The sequence below is a fragment of the Antrostomus carolinensis genome, unplaced genomic scaffold (assembly GCF_000700745.2).
Source record: "Antrostomus carolinensis isolate BGI_N321 unplaced genomic scaffold, ASM70074v2 scaffold11361, whole genome shotgun sequence".
NCBI lineage: Eukaryota > Metazoa > Chordata > Aves > Caprimulgiformes > Caprimulgidae > Antrostomus > Antrostomus carolinensis.
This window is the reverse complement of record NW_010296352.1, coordinates 159849-180643: the sequence shown is the minus strand read 5'-3', so window position 1 is coordinate 180643 and position 20795 is coordinate 159849. Positions and strand designations below refer to the sequence as shown.

Genomic DNA, 20795 nt, shown 5'->3' with positions numbered 1-20795 from the left:
TCACGGAGTCCTCATGGAGGTAAGAGTGAACTTTCGTAAAGTGACGTTTATTAGCTTAAAACAACACACTTTTATAGGGTTCTACAGGGTTCATGTGGTACAAACAAAACTACTATTGGCTTAATTAACTAAATATCACACATGTCATCTTATAATTGGTTATAAGTGAATTTACTTCCGCATTCATGCCAGCCTCAGTCTCTCCCTCCTTCCGTTTCCATATTCACTCCTTGTGCATTGGCTTTAGTAAGGTCAGCTGGGGCTATACTGGGATATGGTGTGGCCAGTTGTGCTTTTCAGGGTTATTAACCAGGTTGTACTTTTTTTTTTTTTTCTGAATTAATGTGTAAATAAGTCAAAATAAACTTAGCACAACTTAAAAACCTCTGTCTCAAAAAGTCAAAATGGTGTCCATCAGCTGACAAGCAGTAACCTGCATCCATGTGGGGCAAGAGCTCTGACTTCTCACTGAGCCTGGAAGTGCTGCCTCTCCTAAACATCTCGGAAGGCTCTATGGCTTCCAGCTCTGGACCATGCTGCGTGCCTCAGACCACCTCTAGCTTGGACTGCTTGAGTTAATGCTGTGTGTGACACTCTAGAAGGACACAGGAATGTAATGGGAAATTATCCTGTTTCAAGATAGCAGAACACTCTATTGGATTTATGCTCTCCTGAAGGTTCTCTATGGGAATGGCAGAACGTGGTGGTCTAGAGCACAGTACCTGCATCGTTGTCATTCCTACTTCCCGTCCAATCAAAATCCTGCCTTCCTGCAGCTTGGCAATGTGAGGATCCTCCAGTTTCATAAAATCCATCACCAGGTCTGTAATGTCGAACTGCCAATCTGAGCCCAGCAGATAGCTCAGCTGACCCCAAGGGCTAGAATCCTCAGCTACAAATTGTGTGAGGACTCGCACCATGGCATGTTGGTACTGCAGAGTGCATCCTCTTCCTTTCCGCTCATCTTCATCCTCATCATCACTGTCTCTGGTGGGCCTTTTTTTCAGAAGAAAATGAAGCATAAAGAAATGTTTTCAAGAACATTAGTGAAAATTAACATCAGAGTGCTAATGGAGAGTACCCACTTAAATAGCAGCTCTCCTTTCTGTTTTGTTGGACCGTTGCTGATCCATGGCTACCTAGTGTGATGAAGGACCACACAAATGGACTATATCACTTTTTAATCTAAGCTGGAATGTCTGAACAACATCACCACTATAAGTGGTCCTTACTAGAGCACCACACTGCACTCTGTTGCACAGAACAGACACACGCACAGAAGCAAAACTCCCACAAATTTTAAAAGCTTTATTATATCTGCAGATATCCTGTGCAAAGCGGGGATTCCAGTACTGCTGTTCCTCGGGGAAAGATGCTGGCTGCCTTTTGGGTGCTGCAGCTGTTCTTGCTGAGAGTTAAAATCAACTCCATTAATTTTACAAGAACACCCAAGAAATCTAGCAACTCAAACCCACCTTTTGTTGGAAACAATAGGGACTCGCCAGCCTTTTATTTGGCTCAGTTCTGTGTCCGAAATGTCGATCTGAAGAGGCAGGCGTGGAACCCAGACCGTGATTTGCAGAGGAGCGCTCAGATACTGATACGTGAAGTTCACAAGTGCATTCACCTTGCCTTTCATTTCTTTGCCATTGACAAAAACATAGTCACATCTGTCAGAAACCTACGGGGGAGGAAGAGAGAGAGAAAGAAGAAAAGGTAATCACAGTGACAAAACAAGCGCAAAGCGTAACCCTGGCATGTCAAAAACAAAAACAAAGAAAAAAGGCTCTATTCTCTTTCTGCATGTTAATGATGGCCTTTTACAATGGGAGCAGCTGAACATAAAAATCCTCATTGGTTCAGGAGACATAATTATGCTGCAGTTGCCTAAAGACTGGACACTATTTATGAAGCTGGTGGTTGATTTTCAGTTTGTTAGGCAGTGAGCCACAAGCCGATCACAGTGTTGTGGAACTTATAATGAGCAAGGCTCCTTCACGGCTCGGTCATGAGGAACCTAACAAACCAAAACAGGTCTCAATGGAGACAAGCAGCAAATCAAAGCTCTGTCAGGATGAGTACATTCATCAGGGAGTGACGTTGCTTTCAGTCTTCAAGACAAAGCTGGCTCTGGAGTGGATTTCATCCACTGAAGAGTAACAGAAGTCTACTAATTTCCTCCACAATAAACATTATCTGTTTATAAATGTTTACACTTTGATTAAAGCTGCAAAGTATTTCTAAACAGTGTAGTAGATTTATCATTAACATGTAAATGCTGTCCTGAAATATAAGCAAGCATTATCATAGCCATGTAAGAGCTATATCAGTAATCACTTATTTAATCAATGTTGTAATTTACAGACCATTGAGTTTTCTCATTTATTACGTTACTGAGTACTAGTGATAAAATCACTCCTGAATATATAAATCATTAAGAGGGATGCAGATAGTATGAAGTGACTCCATGTGATAAAGTCATTGTCACATCTATTCCTAAAAGTGTCATAAATGTCTGGGGAAATCCTGTGGCACATTAATCATACGTTAAGTGCCTAGCAATGGGAGCTGTTATATTACTAAATGAGCTGGTATGCCTGCAGAAATTAAAAGTAAACCCAGCAGATCCCTTCAATTCCTGCTCTTGCTCCCATCCCATCAGAATCCTATTTCCACCCGTCACGAGTATGTTAGTGGTAGCAATGTGTCTTCCCACCTGAACATATATCTCTATCATCTGCTCCCTTTTGTCCCCACTCCCATTCCCAATACCATTTTATTCAAACGAAGACTATCGACTGGAAATGCGTATGTCCCCAGGCTAGTCAAACAGGTGAGGGTCCTCTGTGACCACAGTACAAGAGCTGAACTGTTCCCAGTTTGACGTAGACATCTCATTTGTATCCTCTGTCAGGTTTAGACACTGCTCACATTCTGGTAAAATATTTGATGGTGAGATAGCAAAAGGAAACTTCAGGGAACATTGTACAAACAATTCTATGACTCACTCCCCAAGAATGTTACGCTGTTGCTGGGCTCTGTTGACTGAAAACAGCACTAGTACAATACCTGACCCATCTGTCTGTTTAGGCTTCTCCCTCAGACCATCTAAGACAGGTTTAAGAGTCTGAAGGGGACAGACATTATCACTATGAATGGCACACCCTATTTTTACATGTATTAACTGGAATGGCAATACAGAAAGGGGTTTAGCTCACACTAGGCTGTTTCAGAATGACTATTTGATCTAAAAGTACTATGCAGCAGAGGTGCATAATATAGTATACAACACCATGTAGTGATTCCAAACTCTTTCCTAGATGGGCTGTTCTTGCTTTCTATGATGCCATTGTATCAGCTTCACCCTGGCAGAGAAAGCATCATGAAAATGTTTCTCATAAGAACAACTCCAACTGCACAGGCAAGCAAGGGCTACATGTCAGGAGTTACAGCCTTGACTTCCCAAGCACGGAGTCATTTCTGCCTAGAGCTGGACAATATTGGGGGGATTCAGCTCCTGCATTTGAGCTGCCAATATCTAACACAAGCCCGATGTTTAGTTGCTGTCTCAGCTGCATGGGAACAGGAATGGCCAGTGGGTGACTCTCCTCTCTCAATGCTTGGCAGCATTACTACTCCTCTCCCTGCAGCTGCCCGTGTCTCTCCACCAGAGATGGAGACCCTGTGAAACATCTCAGTCCTGATACTTAATTCTTATATGGCTGAAGTTAAAAGGAATTCACATCTAAACAATATATCATATATGAATGTTACCTATGGCACAATATCCTCAATGAAATTAAGGGTACAAGGAAGTCCTGGCTGACATAGCAATTTCTGTCTTACTCTATAACCTCAGGAAAGTCAATTCAACTCCTTCTGTCCATTTTCTCCCACTGGTGTAAACAGAACCCAGGGAGCCTTGGTCAGCAAAAGTCAGAAAGCTGCACTGCACTTGGAGCACAGAACAACTTCTAGAGCCAAATGGGAAGTAGTGAGTGTGCCTGAGGAAAAAGACTCTGTGGAACATTTGACAAAGCTCCTTCAGATATGGCTCTTCTTTCCTTAGCCCTATCTTCCTTGGAGCAGAAGCTTTTGGCAGGCTTGTCAGTAAGATGTTATTTCACTGCTCTTGGAGCAGTAGCCATTGCCATCCTGAAATGGGTTCTGTCTTATTCATTTCTATGGAGTTGATCCCAAAACAAATCAATGACCTTTCTGAGTTGGTTGTACAAGTTGCTTATTTATGCACATAGTGAACCACATGCATATGCTGACAAAAGATTTCTGATAAAATACTTAGCTTCAGACTGACCAGGTCTGATCCAGATGTATGATTTAATATTATATAAAGCCCAATGTTGTCACTAACAGAACAAATGTGACTGTTAAGGAAAAAACGCTACAACAATAGTAGCAAAACTGCAATTCCTAAATGGTTCTGGGCTGAGATCCAATCTCCATATGTATTTGTAAAGCTGCTATATGCCTTTGTGAGTATGCAACAAACGAATGGCTAAACAAACATATATAGCATCCTAAGGAGGTGGCGGCTGTAGCTACCACACAGCCTTCAAAATTGCTACGGGATAATATTTATTGCTGGACAAGCATCAGCAGTAGCGGCAGGTCTTTATGAGCTGCATTGAGAAAAACATTACCCTTTTCACCAAGTACCAGCATTTCTAAGGTCCTTATACATGCCCTTTCTTCTGTATTTCTGTTCCTGTATTTCTGATAAAGAGGTACCACACAGAGTACAGGAGGAGCAAAGCTTGTGTTGTATTATTGTGTGCATTTTAACTATGGTGCTTTCAGGTATCCATTCTTGAAGCAACATTGATTGCTTTTGACAAAGAAAGGTAACAGACTTCCCAACTAGTGCTACACAGGGGATGAAAGGGTGAAGGGAATAGTATCTCAGTGTCTAATTCACAACGTGTGTGTGCTCTCTGTATGTACAGGATTAAGAACACTCCTCAAGAAACGTTTAATTAAAGCTATTCCATAGTCTACAGCTTCTGTAAGCAACACATCTCAGCTAAGCTTAGCTACAGTAGGCTAAGCAGAATGAGAGCAAGTGGGTTAGCTTCTCTTGTCCTTGTCTCACACAGTGGCACTTAAAAAAATAAATAAAAAAGACTTCCCAGCCTCAGAGAACAAATCCAGATGTACCAATTCTGGTACAATTTACAACACCAGCAAGCCAGGTGTAAGGTCTAATTTGCTAAGCAGATGCCCCTCACAAAAAAAAAAGGGCAGGGATTATGTGGTGCAACAACAGACTTCCTTAGATGAGATAACTCTGATGGAAATAACATCACAGTCAACTTGGTTCTGGAGCTATTCAAAGCAGTCTTGGAAAACTATTTTGATCTGCTCTCATATGGGGTTAAAGAGATGGAAAGACAAGACTGGTAGGGACAACCTAAACCACTGTCACATGGAATCATGGAGGAAGGATAAAACTGAGATTAAAAAGAATAATAAATTAGTCTGGATCATATTAGAACTCAAATTCTTTTTTAATTAAAAAGGTATATTTGTTTAGGTATTTTTAATAGACAAAATTATCTCTCTCTTTACCTCCAGGGTTCTGCAATGCTCTGGAAGGTCACTGGACAGTACAATGACCAGCTCTCATCTGTGAGTCCTGCCCACAGTAGACTAAGGAAGTTTCTAATAGGGGCTGGAGACTCTGTGAACAGTGTTCTGTCTCTCATCTCCTGTAGTATTTATGCTTTTACTATGAAAACATTTCCCCTCTGAAAGTGTTTTCATCTCTGGCATCAGAAGAAGTGAGAGATGATGAAGGGGAAAATGAAAGACTGCTTAGCCACCACCTTTAAGTGATTGTTTTTTTCTATTCTGCATAGCAGATCAGCAAGAAGTTTTGCATTTTAAAGAGCCTTCTGATGCTATTTCAGCAGTTTCTTTCATTATTAAGCTGCATTCAGTTACTTTCCCCATTTTTTTCTGTTTTTCTAACTTCTCTCTCCAGATTAAAACTAAAATAAAGAAGTTAGACAGCAAAAGACAGGGCTAAGCACATTTCCCTAGAGGCTTCTTCTTTGTCTTTCTTTTTTCTGGCATTATATTTTTGTGCCCCTTTGTAACAAAGGCCATTGCCTTTCCAAATGACTTGGACAGATTCTCTCTGCAACAAATCACATTTTATTGAGCTGACAGAGAAAACTGCTGCCTAGAAATCAAGAGAGAGTCACTCCTTAGTCACTATCTACGGCACTATGTGACTTTGTGATGTGGGGAGTGCATGTACCTTTCCATCTGGTAATGAACAGATTAGCTGCAATGAATATTAAGGAGATTCCTAGTACCATTACCAGTCAAATGCAAAACCTCTGGGTCTTCCTTTATTTACTCCTTTCAGATTAAGGTTTTGATCACACATTGAGCTCTGTATTGTAGAACTGTAAGAAGGAAGCATGAGCTGCTTGAAGTCATCATGAAGGATGTGATAACATACTGGCCTTGGACTCTGCAGCCATAAAGGGGCTGTTGACACTTCTGTAAGAATATCCCTGTTTCACTGGGTTAAATTCTGCTACAGATTCCTGCAAAATCTTCATTCGTTTACTGGCAGAGGCAGATAAGTTTACAAAGGACAAATTTCATGTCAAATATAAACTAAAACTGCCTTTCAAAAGATGGTGAACTCAAAATACTGTCTGTTCTGTTTCATATCTGTTCTACACAGGAGTGGAAAGAATGACTGTAAGACCTAAAAATAAATGAGTGGTACTGACTCTGTGAGTCCAGTCTAAGCTTGCTTATTCTCCTAGTAGTTTTTCACCTCTGGAGACATCAGCCCATACCAACAGGCCTCTGAAGGACAAAAAGAGAAGCTTTTAATAGTCAGTCCTGTCAAGTTTATGAACACTGCAAATTTGTGAGGCATCAAGCCATTTTCTAGGTAGAAGTCTGTGTGGTTTGCCCTTAATAAAAACACCCTGAGGTTTAAAAAAATCTCAGAATTTTAAGACAGAACAGAAAAGAGGAGATATGACTGGTAGATGTCCTGCTTTTAATCATCAGGTTCAGAATTTTGTATTTTGGTGTGTAAACCCATTTACCCATTTCTGTTATACTAATGTAAATGTTGCTAAAATATTCAAAGGTTACATAAATGTTTAAATATTTATGAAAGCACTTCCATGAGAAAAAAAATATTTTCTCAGTATCTCTTAAAGGAATCTCAATTTAAATGAAAAAATTTACAGGATAATTAGTAAAGAACAGTAAAGTTCAGCACTTTTCAAATATATAACACTCCTAGTACTTCAGCTCGGTAGCATCACTCTTACATACCAGAAGGGCTATTGAAGCTCATGGAGGTTAATTTTGTGAACAGTCATTCATTCCATTAAGGAATACAGAGCACCAGAATGACTTATACACTGAATATATTGACACTTACATAATATGTAGAAAATATTAGGACAGTGATAATCATTCCACAAGCTTTTTGGACAATCCTTTAGAATTTTGTAATATTCATGTCCTTGCTATAGAATTTCTTCTAAGATTTTTTTTTTTTAACAACATCCTCCATAAAAAAGGAATTATCCTCTATTAAATTCTAGAGGTTTTGAGAGAGACTTTATATAGCTCTCTAGCCTTGACTCCAACCAAACACTATGGTTTTATACATAAAGGAAATCCCATGCTACATGAATATTGGGTGATGGCAACTGCTTGATAAGAAGGATTTCAATGCCTGGCTGCATAATCCTGAATAATCAATAACCTGCTACTGGAAAATGGAAGTTGTCTCAAGGCCCATATTATTCATTTTTTCATGTTAAATTGTTTAAGGCTGATAAGAGTTAAAGCTTCAGACCTGAGCTCTTCTGTGATCTCTGGAATGATATTTACAGCTTTGTGACACTGTTAGAGCAGCCTTTAAAACGGAAGCATCCATTATAGGAGTTGCTAATTGCTAGTGTGACTTGACTTGCCAGAGCCACCCCTTGTTCCCACTGACTTCAGCTGGAGCTGTGCTCAGTGACTCGGAAAGTGAAGCCAAAAGCCTGGGTGAGCATAAAGGTAAATACAGTAATGCAGACTTAACACTGAAAGACTTATCTTAATAAATGAAAGGCTTGATTTTTCACATTACATGGAAGAATAACCCTGAGAGGTGTTTTTTACCTTTGACTCAACAAAAGAAAAAGAATATTTTTTTTTTTTCTTGGAATAGTTGAGGAATAATTACTCCTATTCTGGAAACAGTGATGAGGGAACAGGGCAGGTATTACACTTTCATAACTGATTTGAGCCTCATTCTGCCTCTCTTAGAACTAACTGTCTGCAGTTTCCAATGGATAACACTGCTGGGTGTTGGTGGTGTTTTGTCCTTGTACACAGCTGCCACATTCCAAATGCGGTTTCAGTCCCTGCGATCCGTCCTCAGGCAGAGTTGCCGGCAACCCATGCTAATAACACAGGGATTGAGCCCCGAGTGCTGAAGAAGAGGAGAACTCTGTAAAATCAGAGCCATAGTTTAGAAGCAATTTGGACTCTGCTGAAAAGGGTCTGCATTTTCAGTATCAGCAGCCAGATTAGCAAAACTAAGCAGAAAACCCCCAAAGCTAGAGAGCATTTCTTAGGGAAAAGGCTGCACATTATCTAATCTCATTACAAAGATTTTGCTGGCAGCTTCTCAGAGCAGAAGCAGTACATTTAACTAACTGAATATCATTCACTACGACAGAACTGAGAGAGTAAAAGGGGCACAAAATGCCAGCTGAGACTGGAGGGCATCTATTTGCTCCCAAATGACCAGCTTTTGAAGCTGAACCGGAGCTGCGCTGAGCCACAGCAGCTCTCTGCAGCTAGCATTATCACATAAAACAAAATCTGTCTTGTTTTGTGTACTCTCAAGTCAAGTAATTTCTGAAAATGGGACCAAACAGAGTTTGGCTCCTACTCACCAGGGATACGCCAGACTATATATGCAGCACGGCCCCAAATATCTTGCTTGGCAAAGCAGGATCACAGGGTGAATACAGGGACTTTTAATTCCAGCTGCACACTTTGGACAGTAGTGACACATTTGAGAACATCACAATGCTTGCCATTTTCTAACTTAATATGTATCTACAATATACAAATTCACAATATGTAAATTCCAGCTCTTAGCAGAAAAGGAAGGGAGAAGCCAACAATCATTTCTTCTGACTGTATTACTCAAAAAAGTCTGGAGAAAATTGCTTATCTTCCCATCAGATCTATAGCTGTCACAAGACTAATGTTATTTCTCCCATTTACTTTCCTGGTCTTGATCTTGTAGCTTTGAAGTTGAATTTAAAGCGCTTTCTGTGGAACTTGAGGTACTGTTATTGCCAGTCCACGTTGATTTTGCATTTGGGCAGTATAGGTTCTCCATACTGACATCACTAATGCAGGCAGTGAGCTGGGTGAAGAGAGATGACAGGGAAAGGAGTCTGCAAGGATATGGTTTAGAAGTTTCTTTAGCTGCCCTTGAATTTTTTGCGTATTATGCGATGGCAAGGTGTTTACAACTTTTATTGCTGAATTTAAGTATCTCAGACCATGTCAATTTTGAGTTTCAATTTCCACAGAGACTGACTGCTTGGGGAGTAGTGGTATACATTAATGATATAACATCTTCTACGAAAACTCCGCTTATTGCTGGCCTATATGTCGTACTTGCATCTGACAGAAGCGTGTGGTAAAGCGCCATTTTTCTAAAGCTCCTCCGAAGTTTTTCTGCTCTACTGACATATATTAAACCCAGTAAATCACAGGACTATGGAAAGTGTGGAGGATGGCAAATGGGGGGTGGGGGGGGTGGGATTTCTATCTGCAACTCTGTTCAGAATATAACTTAAAATATTAGATTTACCAGAAGAAAAGCCTCTGAAGTCACAGGGCTTCAGAACTGCAAAACAATGGAATTTCCATGCTGTGACTGACTTTCTTGTTTTCAAGGCTTTTCAGTTTCACACAAATCACGGGAACACATAGTATCAGAAGAGGAAAGAGGAGCCATCAAAGAAATAGCCTGCTGGGTTTGGACTCACAGAGGGACACACCTTCTGCTTTATAGAGGTTATACTAGAATGTGGTAAGTAGGAACTTTATTTGCAGCTCATCAGCTACCAAACATGAACTTCAGGAAGGTAACTTGTGATGGCCCCTGGGGGTACCTGCACCATGCAGTGCATGTGACAGACATCCCATGCTTGTTCTGAGCCTGCTGGCATGTCCCCACAGCCCTGTGCAGAGACCCTAGCTCAGGACCCAAAAGCAGCGTAGCTGTGTTGACTCTCAGCACGGTGTCACACAGACTGAGCTTTCAGCTCCTGATGCTGGTGCTAACAAAGGGAAGACTTCCAAGCCTGAGAACGAACACACAAGCACCTTACAAGGAGTAGTCCAACTTTCATTCCAGTCCAACATTCCTTCCAGAAAGTTATACAACTACTTTATTTTTTAAAATGAGTACTGCTAGAATTTTGACTGTGTGGGCTGAAGTATCTGAAAGAGGCATCAGCTCTCCATGAGTAGGTGCTTGCATATTACAGCGGAGGAGGACTGGCAGTAGCTGCAGTTGTTTAGATTGACCCCTCCATGCTTCCACTGAATCTTGCAGGACTGCCATAAAACCACAAAAGTGACTGCACAGAATATGGCCTGTCTATTATTAGATCACATTGGATTCCTGGAAACCTGATCTAGTGTGACTTTTAAATTCTCCCTTTGTTTTACAGGGTTGAATTAGGAACAAGACTTGTTTTAATCAGAAGTTTATCCACCTACTCGATACTCAACATGCTCAGCTCTACAACAGTTGCAGCTAACTAACAATCTCCAAATAGAGTTTTATTTGACCTAAGTAAAAAATGAGCGATAAATCAATTGCATTATATTCACTGTAGGAGCTTTTTATTGGAATTTAGTGTTCTTCCTCGATCAAAACAGCTGCTAGAAAAAACCAGTTCTTTCTAGTCAGCCCCTTGTTTTTATTTTCTCCTACAACCTGCACTAAAAACATAATGTGAAGCCCTAAATCCTCTGAGTCTTGAAGGCTTTGCTATGAAGCCCCATACGAAGAATATATGTGTATGCTGAGGTGCAGACGTGCAATGCAAGTTTGGACACTTATCCTGCCATATGCAGCAGGAGTTGAAAGGTATGAGGGAAAATGTAATGAGTCCATGACGTGCCAGGGTTTCTAATGGGACAAATCTTCTGAAACTGCTTCCCCTCGAAATTACCATCTGCATCCATCACACTTCATCACAACCCATCACATTATTATCTGCCTCAAGAAAGCACAGGGAAGAAACCTTAGATGCCGTAGGCAGCTTTGTTTTGAGCAGAATTAGCTTTCCTCTGATAGATACTTACGAGATCCTCATTTTTATATTTTGGCAATGTCTGTTACAATGTTTCACTGAAGCAAGTACAATTATCTCCAAGCTATGTTCAGGACCAGAAGCACTGATTCTCTATGAAATCAGTTCTGTAATGCTCATTGTGTAACACTTAAATTTAAATAGAAAAATGACCAAATCTTGAATTAGTCCTGTGGAGAGCAAACCACCAAATATTTAGGCCTTTCCTTCACAATCCCAAGCATTTCCATATCCTTTAGCACTGCAGTGTGCCAGGTAAGTACAGTCACACCCTGATTCTCATCCATCTTCATACAGGTTGTGACAGACCAAGGTATTTTGGCATTACCACTTTCTTTAACATAACACTTCACACCCTTCCATCACACCAATGTTTCCATCATCATCTGTCCCCATCTCACCATTCCCTGTTTTGTTCTCTCTTTGTTGCATGTCTGGAAAGTTCAAAGGGATGCAGGGACCAGCTGAGCCCTTACAGTAAATAGGTAGCAGAAGCTGGTGCTGCAACAGGACACTATCCCCCATTCATCCATCAGCTGTAGGGAGAAGCTGATCCCCACTCAGGTCAATATATATACAGAGTGGGGGGAACTCTGCTCTCACTAACAGAGTATCAGCCTTGCTTATGCATGGATAACCAGTTTTCCAGGAAGAGCTGATACAAATAAAGGGCAGGATGATCTCCCTTAGTGGCAGAACCCTGCTTTTGAATTATGAAGTCTGGCATCCAGCCCTATACTCAGAGAGCAAGTGATCATGTTGCCCCAGTATACAGCCACCGATTCCAGTCAGTGCAAGTATCTTTCTATTTGGTGCCTAAACAATATGATGAAAGGACATCCATAAGATGTTAAGACTTTTTCTTTTTTTTTTTTTTTCCTGGAATAGCTGTGGCACTATGATGATGAAACATTAAGGAGCCTGAGGGACTGTCCCCATACCATTAAAATTTCAGAGTGAGCTTTCCTGACGGCTTTAATAAGTGCAGCACTTTAATGAGTGCAGGATTGAGGCTTAAGAGTTCAATTCTTTAATAGCTGCCTGTAGCTCAGCCACTCAGTTTGGAACTGCATTCAACCTACTGGCAGAAAAATGCTGAACTCAACTTTTAACAAAAATACCTATGGATGCTGCTAACCAGTAGTTCCTCTGCCTATCAAAGTGAAAAGACTGCTTCTTTACCTAGTTTTAAAACACATTTCAAGTTTTGTAAATATTGGAAAGCAAGGAAGAGCAGTGAAATTTCTTTGTAGTGAAATAAAGAACTGATGAAGTTGAGGCATAGCTATTTGTGTAAGATTGGGCATACTAAGACAATAGTAAAGTATCATCTAAATAATGAAGTGCTGATTAGTTTTTCTTAGTAAATAGGGTATTGGGATATGGTTCCAGATATACAATTTTTAAAATCAATTACTACAATTAGTATACAACTGCTTATTTATCTCAGCTTCCTTATTGGCAAACAGATTGTTCGTGCATGAAGTGTTCCACAGCATCCAGATTGACCATTAATCTGAATAGATTCACAAACGGACAGCAGACATTGCAACATGAGTTTGTGTCTATTTAGTAAGAATTAATTTCATTTCATAAACTGTTTCCACTACAAATGGTAAAATCTCTGAAACATTTATGAATCCTAAACTATTATTTCATATGAGTACCTACCCCGATGTCAGCAGTATTCACAGTGAAGTTACTCACGTGTGTAAACGACTACTGGACTGGGCCTTTACACAAGCTCTGTAACCTTGACAGGTGGCTCTAAGTCCCATCACTATTGCTTTGCAAGTGTTGATACCAGCAGTAGTTCCAGTCTTTTCTAGGTACTAAGCTAGAGTTCAACAATAAACCCCCCCTAGTCAGATTTTCAGCCCCCAACAGTTCACTGTTGCTTTGATCTGGGATTTTGTTTCAAGTTCCTGTGATAAGAGAGGGACAGCTGTGACACTCTGTCCTGGATTTTAGCTCCTAACAGAAATTCCTAACATTCTTGCAGCAGCCTTTACCTGCAGTTAATGTCATCCTCTACTCATCAGTCCCAATGAAACCGAGAATCCACTGTTCATTAATAACTACTGAGGGATATCTTAAATCTAAGATCTGTTTTTCTGTTTCCAGTGACAACCAGAGCAGCTGCATGGACTAATATTATCTGAATTCATGTTTTGGTCTGAATACAACTCAAAGCTCTTAATGTAATTTAAAAATGAAAAGAAACGAGTAAATAAGGTCATTAGAGTATAGATCAAGGCTAATACACTGAAACTATTATCCAGTATATTACTAGTATCCAGCTTTTAATTTACCATTTACTACGATTCTGTGATTTATAAATAACAGCAATACAATAAAAATATAATACCATCTATACAGTACCTCCTCATGTAGCAATGTGATAAAAGCTAGTCCAAGAATGATGAAAAACAAACCCAAAATGTTTACAGTAGCATCTGAAATACATGTAGCACTGAAGATTTTTGAACTCAGGTTATTTTAATGGAAAAAAACATCCTCAAGTTAATAAGCATTATCAAGAGTTTTCAATCTGGAAATGTCACAAGGTATTGCAAGTCTCCTGAAACTCTGCTCTCCTTCAGAGCTTGAAACTGCATCTGTTCTAGCAGCCAGGTCACCCAGGAACCTGGAGCAGTATTTGCTCTTGAGCAAACTGCACAAAAGCACCAGCAAAAGCAGCCATGTTCCACCTGAATTTCCAGGAGATGAAAAGGAGCCTACGCGTGCATCTACAGCTACTATTAATGATCCAGACATATGGATCCTATTGGTAAATTCCAGCTTAGTAAAGTAAAATTTGGCTGTTGCTTGATTTTTAGTGCCATAATAAATTTTGTGTCCACTTTTAAAAGGTTGGATCAGTGTGTGAAGGTCTAGAGCATTCAAAGACTTTTGAAGTTCATGAAATCAACTGTAAATTTGGAAGAGCTGAAACTATGAGACAATAAAAAAAAGTAAAAGGAGTAGAAGTCAGCAGATTAAGACAGGACACAAAAGGTGCATTGAGCTGCCTGGAGACCATGCTTATCACTGGGGAAGCTATTACCTGTTACTTGCAGATATATCTTAGGTTTAGATTTCCACTGGGCTCTGTTACTGAGAATAATGTAATTGCAGCCAAACTGAAGGCACTATAAAAATTAATATAAATAAGCTTTTATCTGATGGCTATTCAAATCGCTGGGCAGAAACATTACCTTTAGGCTCTTTACATGAACCGTACAAATGGACACTTCTTTATTTGAAGACTAAACATTACAAGCCACATGCTAATAGGCATCAATCATCCTCAACTTCTAGCCTCTGTTTGCCTGAACTCAAAGTTACCAGAAATTCCAATTGAAATAAAAAAAATATATATCTGTGTGAACTTTTAGATGGTAATACGTCTAAGTATTAAATAAATAGCTCTCACCAATAACACTTTTTTTTTTCCTTAGTTTGTGGTTTAAATTAATCTACAAGCTTTCATACCTGTAAATATATTTTGGTTCTGCTATGACAGGGATGCTCAGGAACACAGACTGTAAACACAGCACACACACACATTCTTTGTTGAAGATACCATGATCTCTTCCCAACAGATATAATTTATGATGACTGGTCTTTTTTTGTTTTGAACAGAAAGGTTATTCCTAACAAGGTTTCTAAAACAGTATTTTACAGAGGATGATGATATCTCCAAAGAATTTAACATAAAAGCTTGATGAGGAATTTCAAAAGGAATTAAGGATTAAAGGCCTTTGTGTTCCATTTGAAGCTCTCTGAGTGCTTTTTATGAAGATGTCAATTTGACTTGAACCCCAAACTTCATTTCTGCATGTAATTTCCTGGTAAAAATGGAACATTCTAAATGAAAAAAAACCCGTTATTTCCTTTATGATGAGGTGATAAAACCTTTCTGTTCAAAGCATTTCACTGAACTCTATTTTTTAACTAGCTCTATGTTTCATAGCAGTTGGCACTTATGTCACAGATGCATTCCTCTAGAGATTCTGCATATATTTCTAAACACACAGAAGAGAGTTTTGGGATTCATCTGAGCAATTTCAAAACATTTCTGAAGAGCAAGAAATTACATCTGAAAAATTTCTCTAGTTGATTCCAATAAACATTGTGTGTTAGCCTCCAGTTATTTGTTTCACTTCAACTTCAGAGTGGCTAGATAGGGAGGCTTCTAGGAGCCACTTAAAATGTTCTGATAGAGCAAACAGGCTCCATTTTAAGAAACCCTTTTAGCTGAGATAAATTATTTCTGTAGAAAATAAGAGAGGAGCACAGCAGGGTCTCAAGTGCTAATCAAAGGACATAGTGCTTCAAGAAAACATTCTTTCCAAACAAATTGTTGGAGAACTGTAATAGTCCAGGCAGTACTGCAATTACTGCAAGAACATTCTCTTTTTCAGTAAGATTTGGGAATTTCATTTCTCCTTGCTCAATATTTCCAAAGCTATAAAATCCAGAAGTGATTTTTGCAGAGGGATTTTTATTTGGGAAATCATTTTCTGCTGTCATTTTCTATGCATCACCTGGTGATGTATAACAAATGCCCATCAGATACATATTTTTTTCCCTGACCTGAGTCTTTCTCTGAATGGAAAGACTGCTCATTTTCACTGTTGGAAAGAAGAAATTCCCACGGGGCTGGAATAATTTGGTGAAATTCTGTAAGCTGTTTAAGCAAGATGTCTAATCTGGATGCTCACAGTAGTCCTTTCCTGAAATCATTTTTTTAAATTTGTGAATGCTATCTTGTATTTTTTCTTACTCAGGAATGTGGTTTCCAGTAAGGTTACAATCAGGATGATCCCTAAACTAAATTCCAGCTTTTACTTTGACTTGTAGTTAGGTGACTACCTTAGGAAAAAGACTAACAGGAATTCCTTGACACTAAATCTGTAAAGCATCTGATATACGGTAGTAAACTAGAGAGATCTGTTTTGCTCTGAAGGATCCACTGAAAGCAGAAAACTTTCTGTAAAAGTCTTGTATAATGGCTTCATTAGTTCAAAGTATGACTGTTTTTCCCACCTACTTGGTTACTGGTATAATAAATGCTTCTACATAAATTCTACAATAGCGCAGCAAACTGTTGGACCCGGCAAGTCCACAGGAGTCTTATTGCTTCCCATGAACCTACAAACTGAACTGACTAATATATGATGCTGTGGCATTACTATTTGTATATCATACATCCAAGGGAGCTGATAGCATATTAAAGACACCTGAAGAGTATAATCACAAATGCTACTGTGCTATATGCTGTAAAATCGCATAAGATAATAAAATCCCTATTCAAGAGCTTATAGACCAAGGGTAAAACCCACCTTGTTCAAAGACCATGCACCACGAGAGTCCTCTGTGGAAAGTACAACAGGATTCATGCAGAGCCTTGTCTTTGTACTGACTCCCTGCACAACTCTGAATTTCCTTTAGGGCTTCGACTACATATTCACAGCAGAAATAGCTGTGTTGCCTCAAGACAATGCTACCCCACTGGTGTTTGTTACTGTGCGACATTAAGCTGCTAGTGCTAAATTGATAGACCATTCATGTGAATGCTTTCTAGCTACTTCTGTGCAGAATCAAGTTGTTAATTCAAAACAGCTCTCAGCAGAATGTGAAGTCGACCAGGATGACTTTGCATTGCAGTTGCTGGGGAACACTCATCCAATCGATTCCACAGATGCAGCTGTGGAGGTGATAATCACAGCTGGAAAGGTAATAAGGAACATCTGGAGAGGCAGTACTAACAGCAGAGCTGTTTTTGCAGTGAATGAACTCTGCACACAGAGGACTTGAGGTGACATTACCAAGACATTTTAAAATTAGGATACAAATAAAAATTAAACACTGAAATTCTCCTGAAACTCAGTGTGGTGACTGTACTGTTGCACCTAACTCTCTCTTTTCTTAAAAATCCCTCTCCTTATGCTTTTGAAACAGTAGTACAATTAATTTGCAGGAGTTGATTTAGTGGTTGTTCCCAGGCTATTATCCTTTTGTGTATAAAAAGATATGAAATTTCAGAAGCCAATACATGGCATGAACTTACTTTAATGACGTCTTCATCAGAGGATTTGCACTCAACTGATTCAGAGATGTCTGTCACTGCACTGTTCTCCTCAACGGAGACCACTTTGATGGGCACTGCCACTGTTTTTCCTGTGAGAATTGCGGTGTTCAGAATTTCCGTGTCCTGTACACGAAACAAAGCACCACACTGGTCAGAGACAGCTAAAAAGATTTCCAAAGGGCAAACATCAGCTCTTCAACTGGACTTATAATCAAGAAAGATGCATTACTTTTCAGTGGCTAATGATCTCATCTCAAACAGGTGCAACGTGGTAAAATGTAGTAAAACCCCATTTATATTTTACCTGTGAAATAAACACAGTCCGTTGCATTGCACAATGTTAAACAGAGAGCAAAATGACTGCAGCTAAATTCAGTCCAGGTAGGCACGCATCACAGGTAGCTTCTACTTTTTAAGTGTGGGACTTCTCCCAATATTTACCTTCCAATACATGAGTTCAGAGTTTTCACTAAACTGGATTTGATTTGCAATGTTTGGGGCAGGAGCCCTGAAGGTAAAAATATTGCTCCTGAATCTAAACCCACTGCAAAGACAGAGCTTCTCTGTGAATTTTGTGCCTATGTGGAACTGTTTCAAGACTATTTAATTTCCTTCGATATGGCCAAGGAAGCAATGTAAGGAAACCTGAAGGAGGTGGTGATGTTATTAACTTCAGGGAAAATAACAAGGAAATCTGAAGTTTGAACTTGAGTCATGGCATATAAAAGCCTTTCAATGCACATCAACTAAGCTAACTCTTCTAACTCCTGAACTGTATTCCCAAGATTCTCATGCAGGGAGAACTTCAAAGGTAGAGACTATTCCCAATTGTAGCCTATACAAATTCTGCTGGGTACCTGGCATTTTTGAGCAACAGAGCACTGTAGTGAGATGCATGGCTTTTGGAGTTTAACCTCTGTCATCCAAACTTGAAAATTTTGTTCTTAAAGTGTTTATTTCCATGTACGGGCATTTTGATAAGTCCAGAAACAGATACAAAGGCGCAGATCTCAACATTTGTGAAAAAAACTCAGTAACAAATCCAACTACTTTTCTGTCTGACTTCCAGAACAACAAGCATTGAATAACCCACACAGATTCACCAAAAAGCAGGTTCAACATATTTTCTGCTCTGTATTTGGCTACTGCAAGTGCTGTATGTCCTTTGGAATTAATCTTTTGCCTCTATCCCTTTCAGCCTTAGGTTTTTATGACTCTTGAGTGTTAAACACTGCGAACTAAGGACTCCAGGGCAAAGGAGCAGCAAGAGCGCGTGGAAATGACAGGACATCTTTTCAGGCTATCTCAGCTCCGCTTTGAAATGATTCTACTCTGATCCAGTTTTTCTTTAGCAACTGGTATGTATTACTGATAGAGAAATCTAATTTAAAGGGACACATTCAGAGGGAGAGAAATCCCATAAATAGCAACGAGTTTCAGGTATAAAACATACTCTGTTACTTGGGGAATTACCCATATCTGCATTTAATGGTAACTCATGAAGTTCAAAACAAATCAGAAAATCATACACACACAAAACAAACAAAGAAACAAGCTTCACACCACTGCCAAAAAGATAAAAACAAAAACCTGATTATGCAATGAGGTGAAACTTTTGTGCCACAAGCAGCAGAGTAAATTCATCATCTGGGTTTAACTTGTAACAAACTGCCTGGGAGACACTAGAACTTCCTCCAGCTCAGCTTTGTGCATGCTTGCAGCGCTGAGTAATCAGTGGCCTCAACAGGAAGTCAAATAGTAAGAAAAATAGGAAAGTAGCAAAGTGGGAAACCAGTAGGCAAGACCATGAGGCACTCTGACCTGCATGAAGATCCTGTGCTCCTGATTTCCCAGCCCTGCATACCACCAGGAAAAACCAGCTACTTAGTCTGCTCTGGCATTACCCTGGGAGATGGTGAGACTGCCAGTAGTATCATTCTAAATCGTATTTGCTGCACCACCAGCCACAGCTACAGCTAAGCTCTGAGCCTACACCACAGCACCATGAGAACATTAGAGGAGAGGATTAAAATCCAGTAGTGGAGATAGGATTTAAAAAAATGGGATGCAATAGAGTTAAATGCAAGTTGCTACTTTTCTGTAGGAACAACTAATCCTATGAATACAGAAAAGATTTAACAGGAAAAGGTGCTCTCAGAAAAGCATTTGGGGGCTACAGTAGACCACAAGTTGAACATAAGTTAGCAACTGCATGCTGCTGCGGTTAAAAAACAAAACCAAACCAACCACAGACCCTCCTTCAGGAAGCTGTATAAAGAGGAGTATGACCTGTAAGATGTGAGCTATTCCTACTCTACTAAGCACTAGCAAGGCTTCAGCTAAAGAACTATGTCCGATTTTGAGAACTATACAGCAAGAAAAAACCTTCTTAAGTGAAAAGAAATAAAAAAGAACAAGGAGAATAAATAAAAAACTAGAAAATAAGATCTGTGAGGAATAGACCGAAAGAACTGGGATTGTTCAGGCTAGAAAAGATTACAGGGAAAGATTATTGCTGTCTCAATATACACAAAAGTCTTCCAAAAATTAGTAAGAAAGAATAAACTGTTTTCCACGTTCATTGACAGAGCCTGAAGTAATGGGCTTAAGCTGAAACAAGGAAGATTTGTTTAACATTAAGGCAGTCTTTATTATCAAAATAATGATAGAGAATTGATGGAACAGGTTTTCTGGGGCAGAAGAAAATGCACAGTCTACCTAAGAGATCTTTGAAGAACAAGTATACATCATTCAGAAATAACAGGTTTGAGTCAGGTAGAAAAGGAAAGGGAGCAGATGACCTCTTGTGGTTCTCTCCACCCCTGTATCTCAGTAGATAATATCTACAATATCATAGAATGTATTGGGTTAGAAGACACCTTTTTCAACTTTTTCAAAATTGAATGGTAACACTAACTTATATATCTTGTACTTGAAATAACCCTATTCTGCTTTACCCATCCCATATAGTAAGATGCTTCCTCACTGGACAAAAGAAAATGATCTATACCTTTAAAATGGAAAAGTCCGTCAGGCAAATGTGACAGACACACCTGCTTTCTGCACTATATAGTGCAGAACCGATGTACCAATTGTTAAGCAATAATCTGTCACTTCTGTTTCTCTCTTTCTAATAGGTCACTATTGGTGTATCTGAATTATAAGTGGCTTTGATATAAAGCCATTATTACAAAGGTTAAAAAACCTTTTCAAATTTCCTAAGACCTTTCTGGAGAGTAGACAGAAAATTTGGCTACTGGCACATTACCAGCAATTAGAAATTTCAATCTTCT

General features: G+C 39.4%; 1 protein-coding gene across 1 annotated transcript in view; it reads right to left on the bottom strand.

Moving 5' to 3' along the window:
* Positions 1-20795, bottom strand: part of TMEM132C (transmembrane protein 132C) — a 145071-nt gene that overhangs the window by 11198 nt on the left and 113078 nt on the right. Inside the window, exons 5-7 of the mRNA XM_010178251.2 lie at positions 17482-17625; positions 1476-1681; positions 723-996 (exon numbers count right to left, since the gene is read on the bottom strand). Coding sequence (XP_010176553.2) covers positions 723-996; positions 1476-1681; positions 17482-17625 — 624 coding nt within the window. The remainder of the gene's footprint in view (positions 1-722; positions 997-1475; positions 1682-17481; positions 17626-20795) is intronic.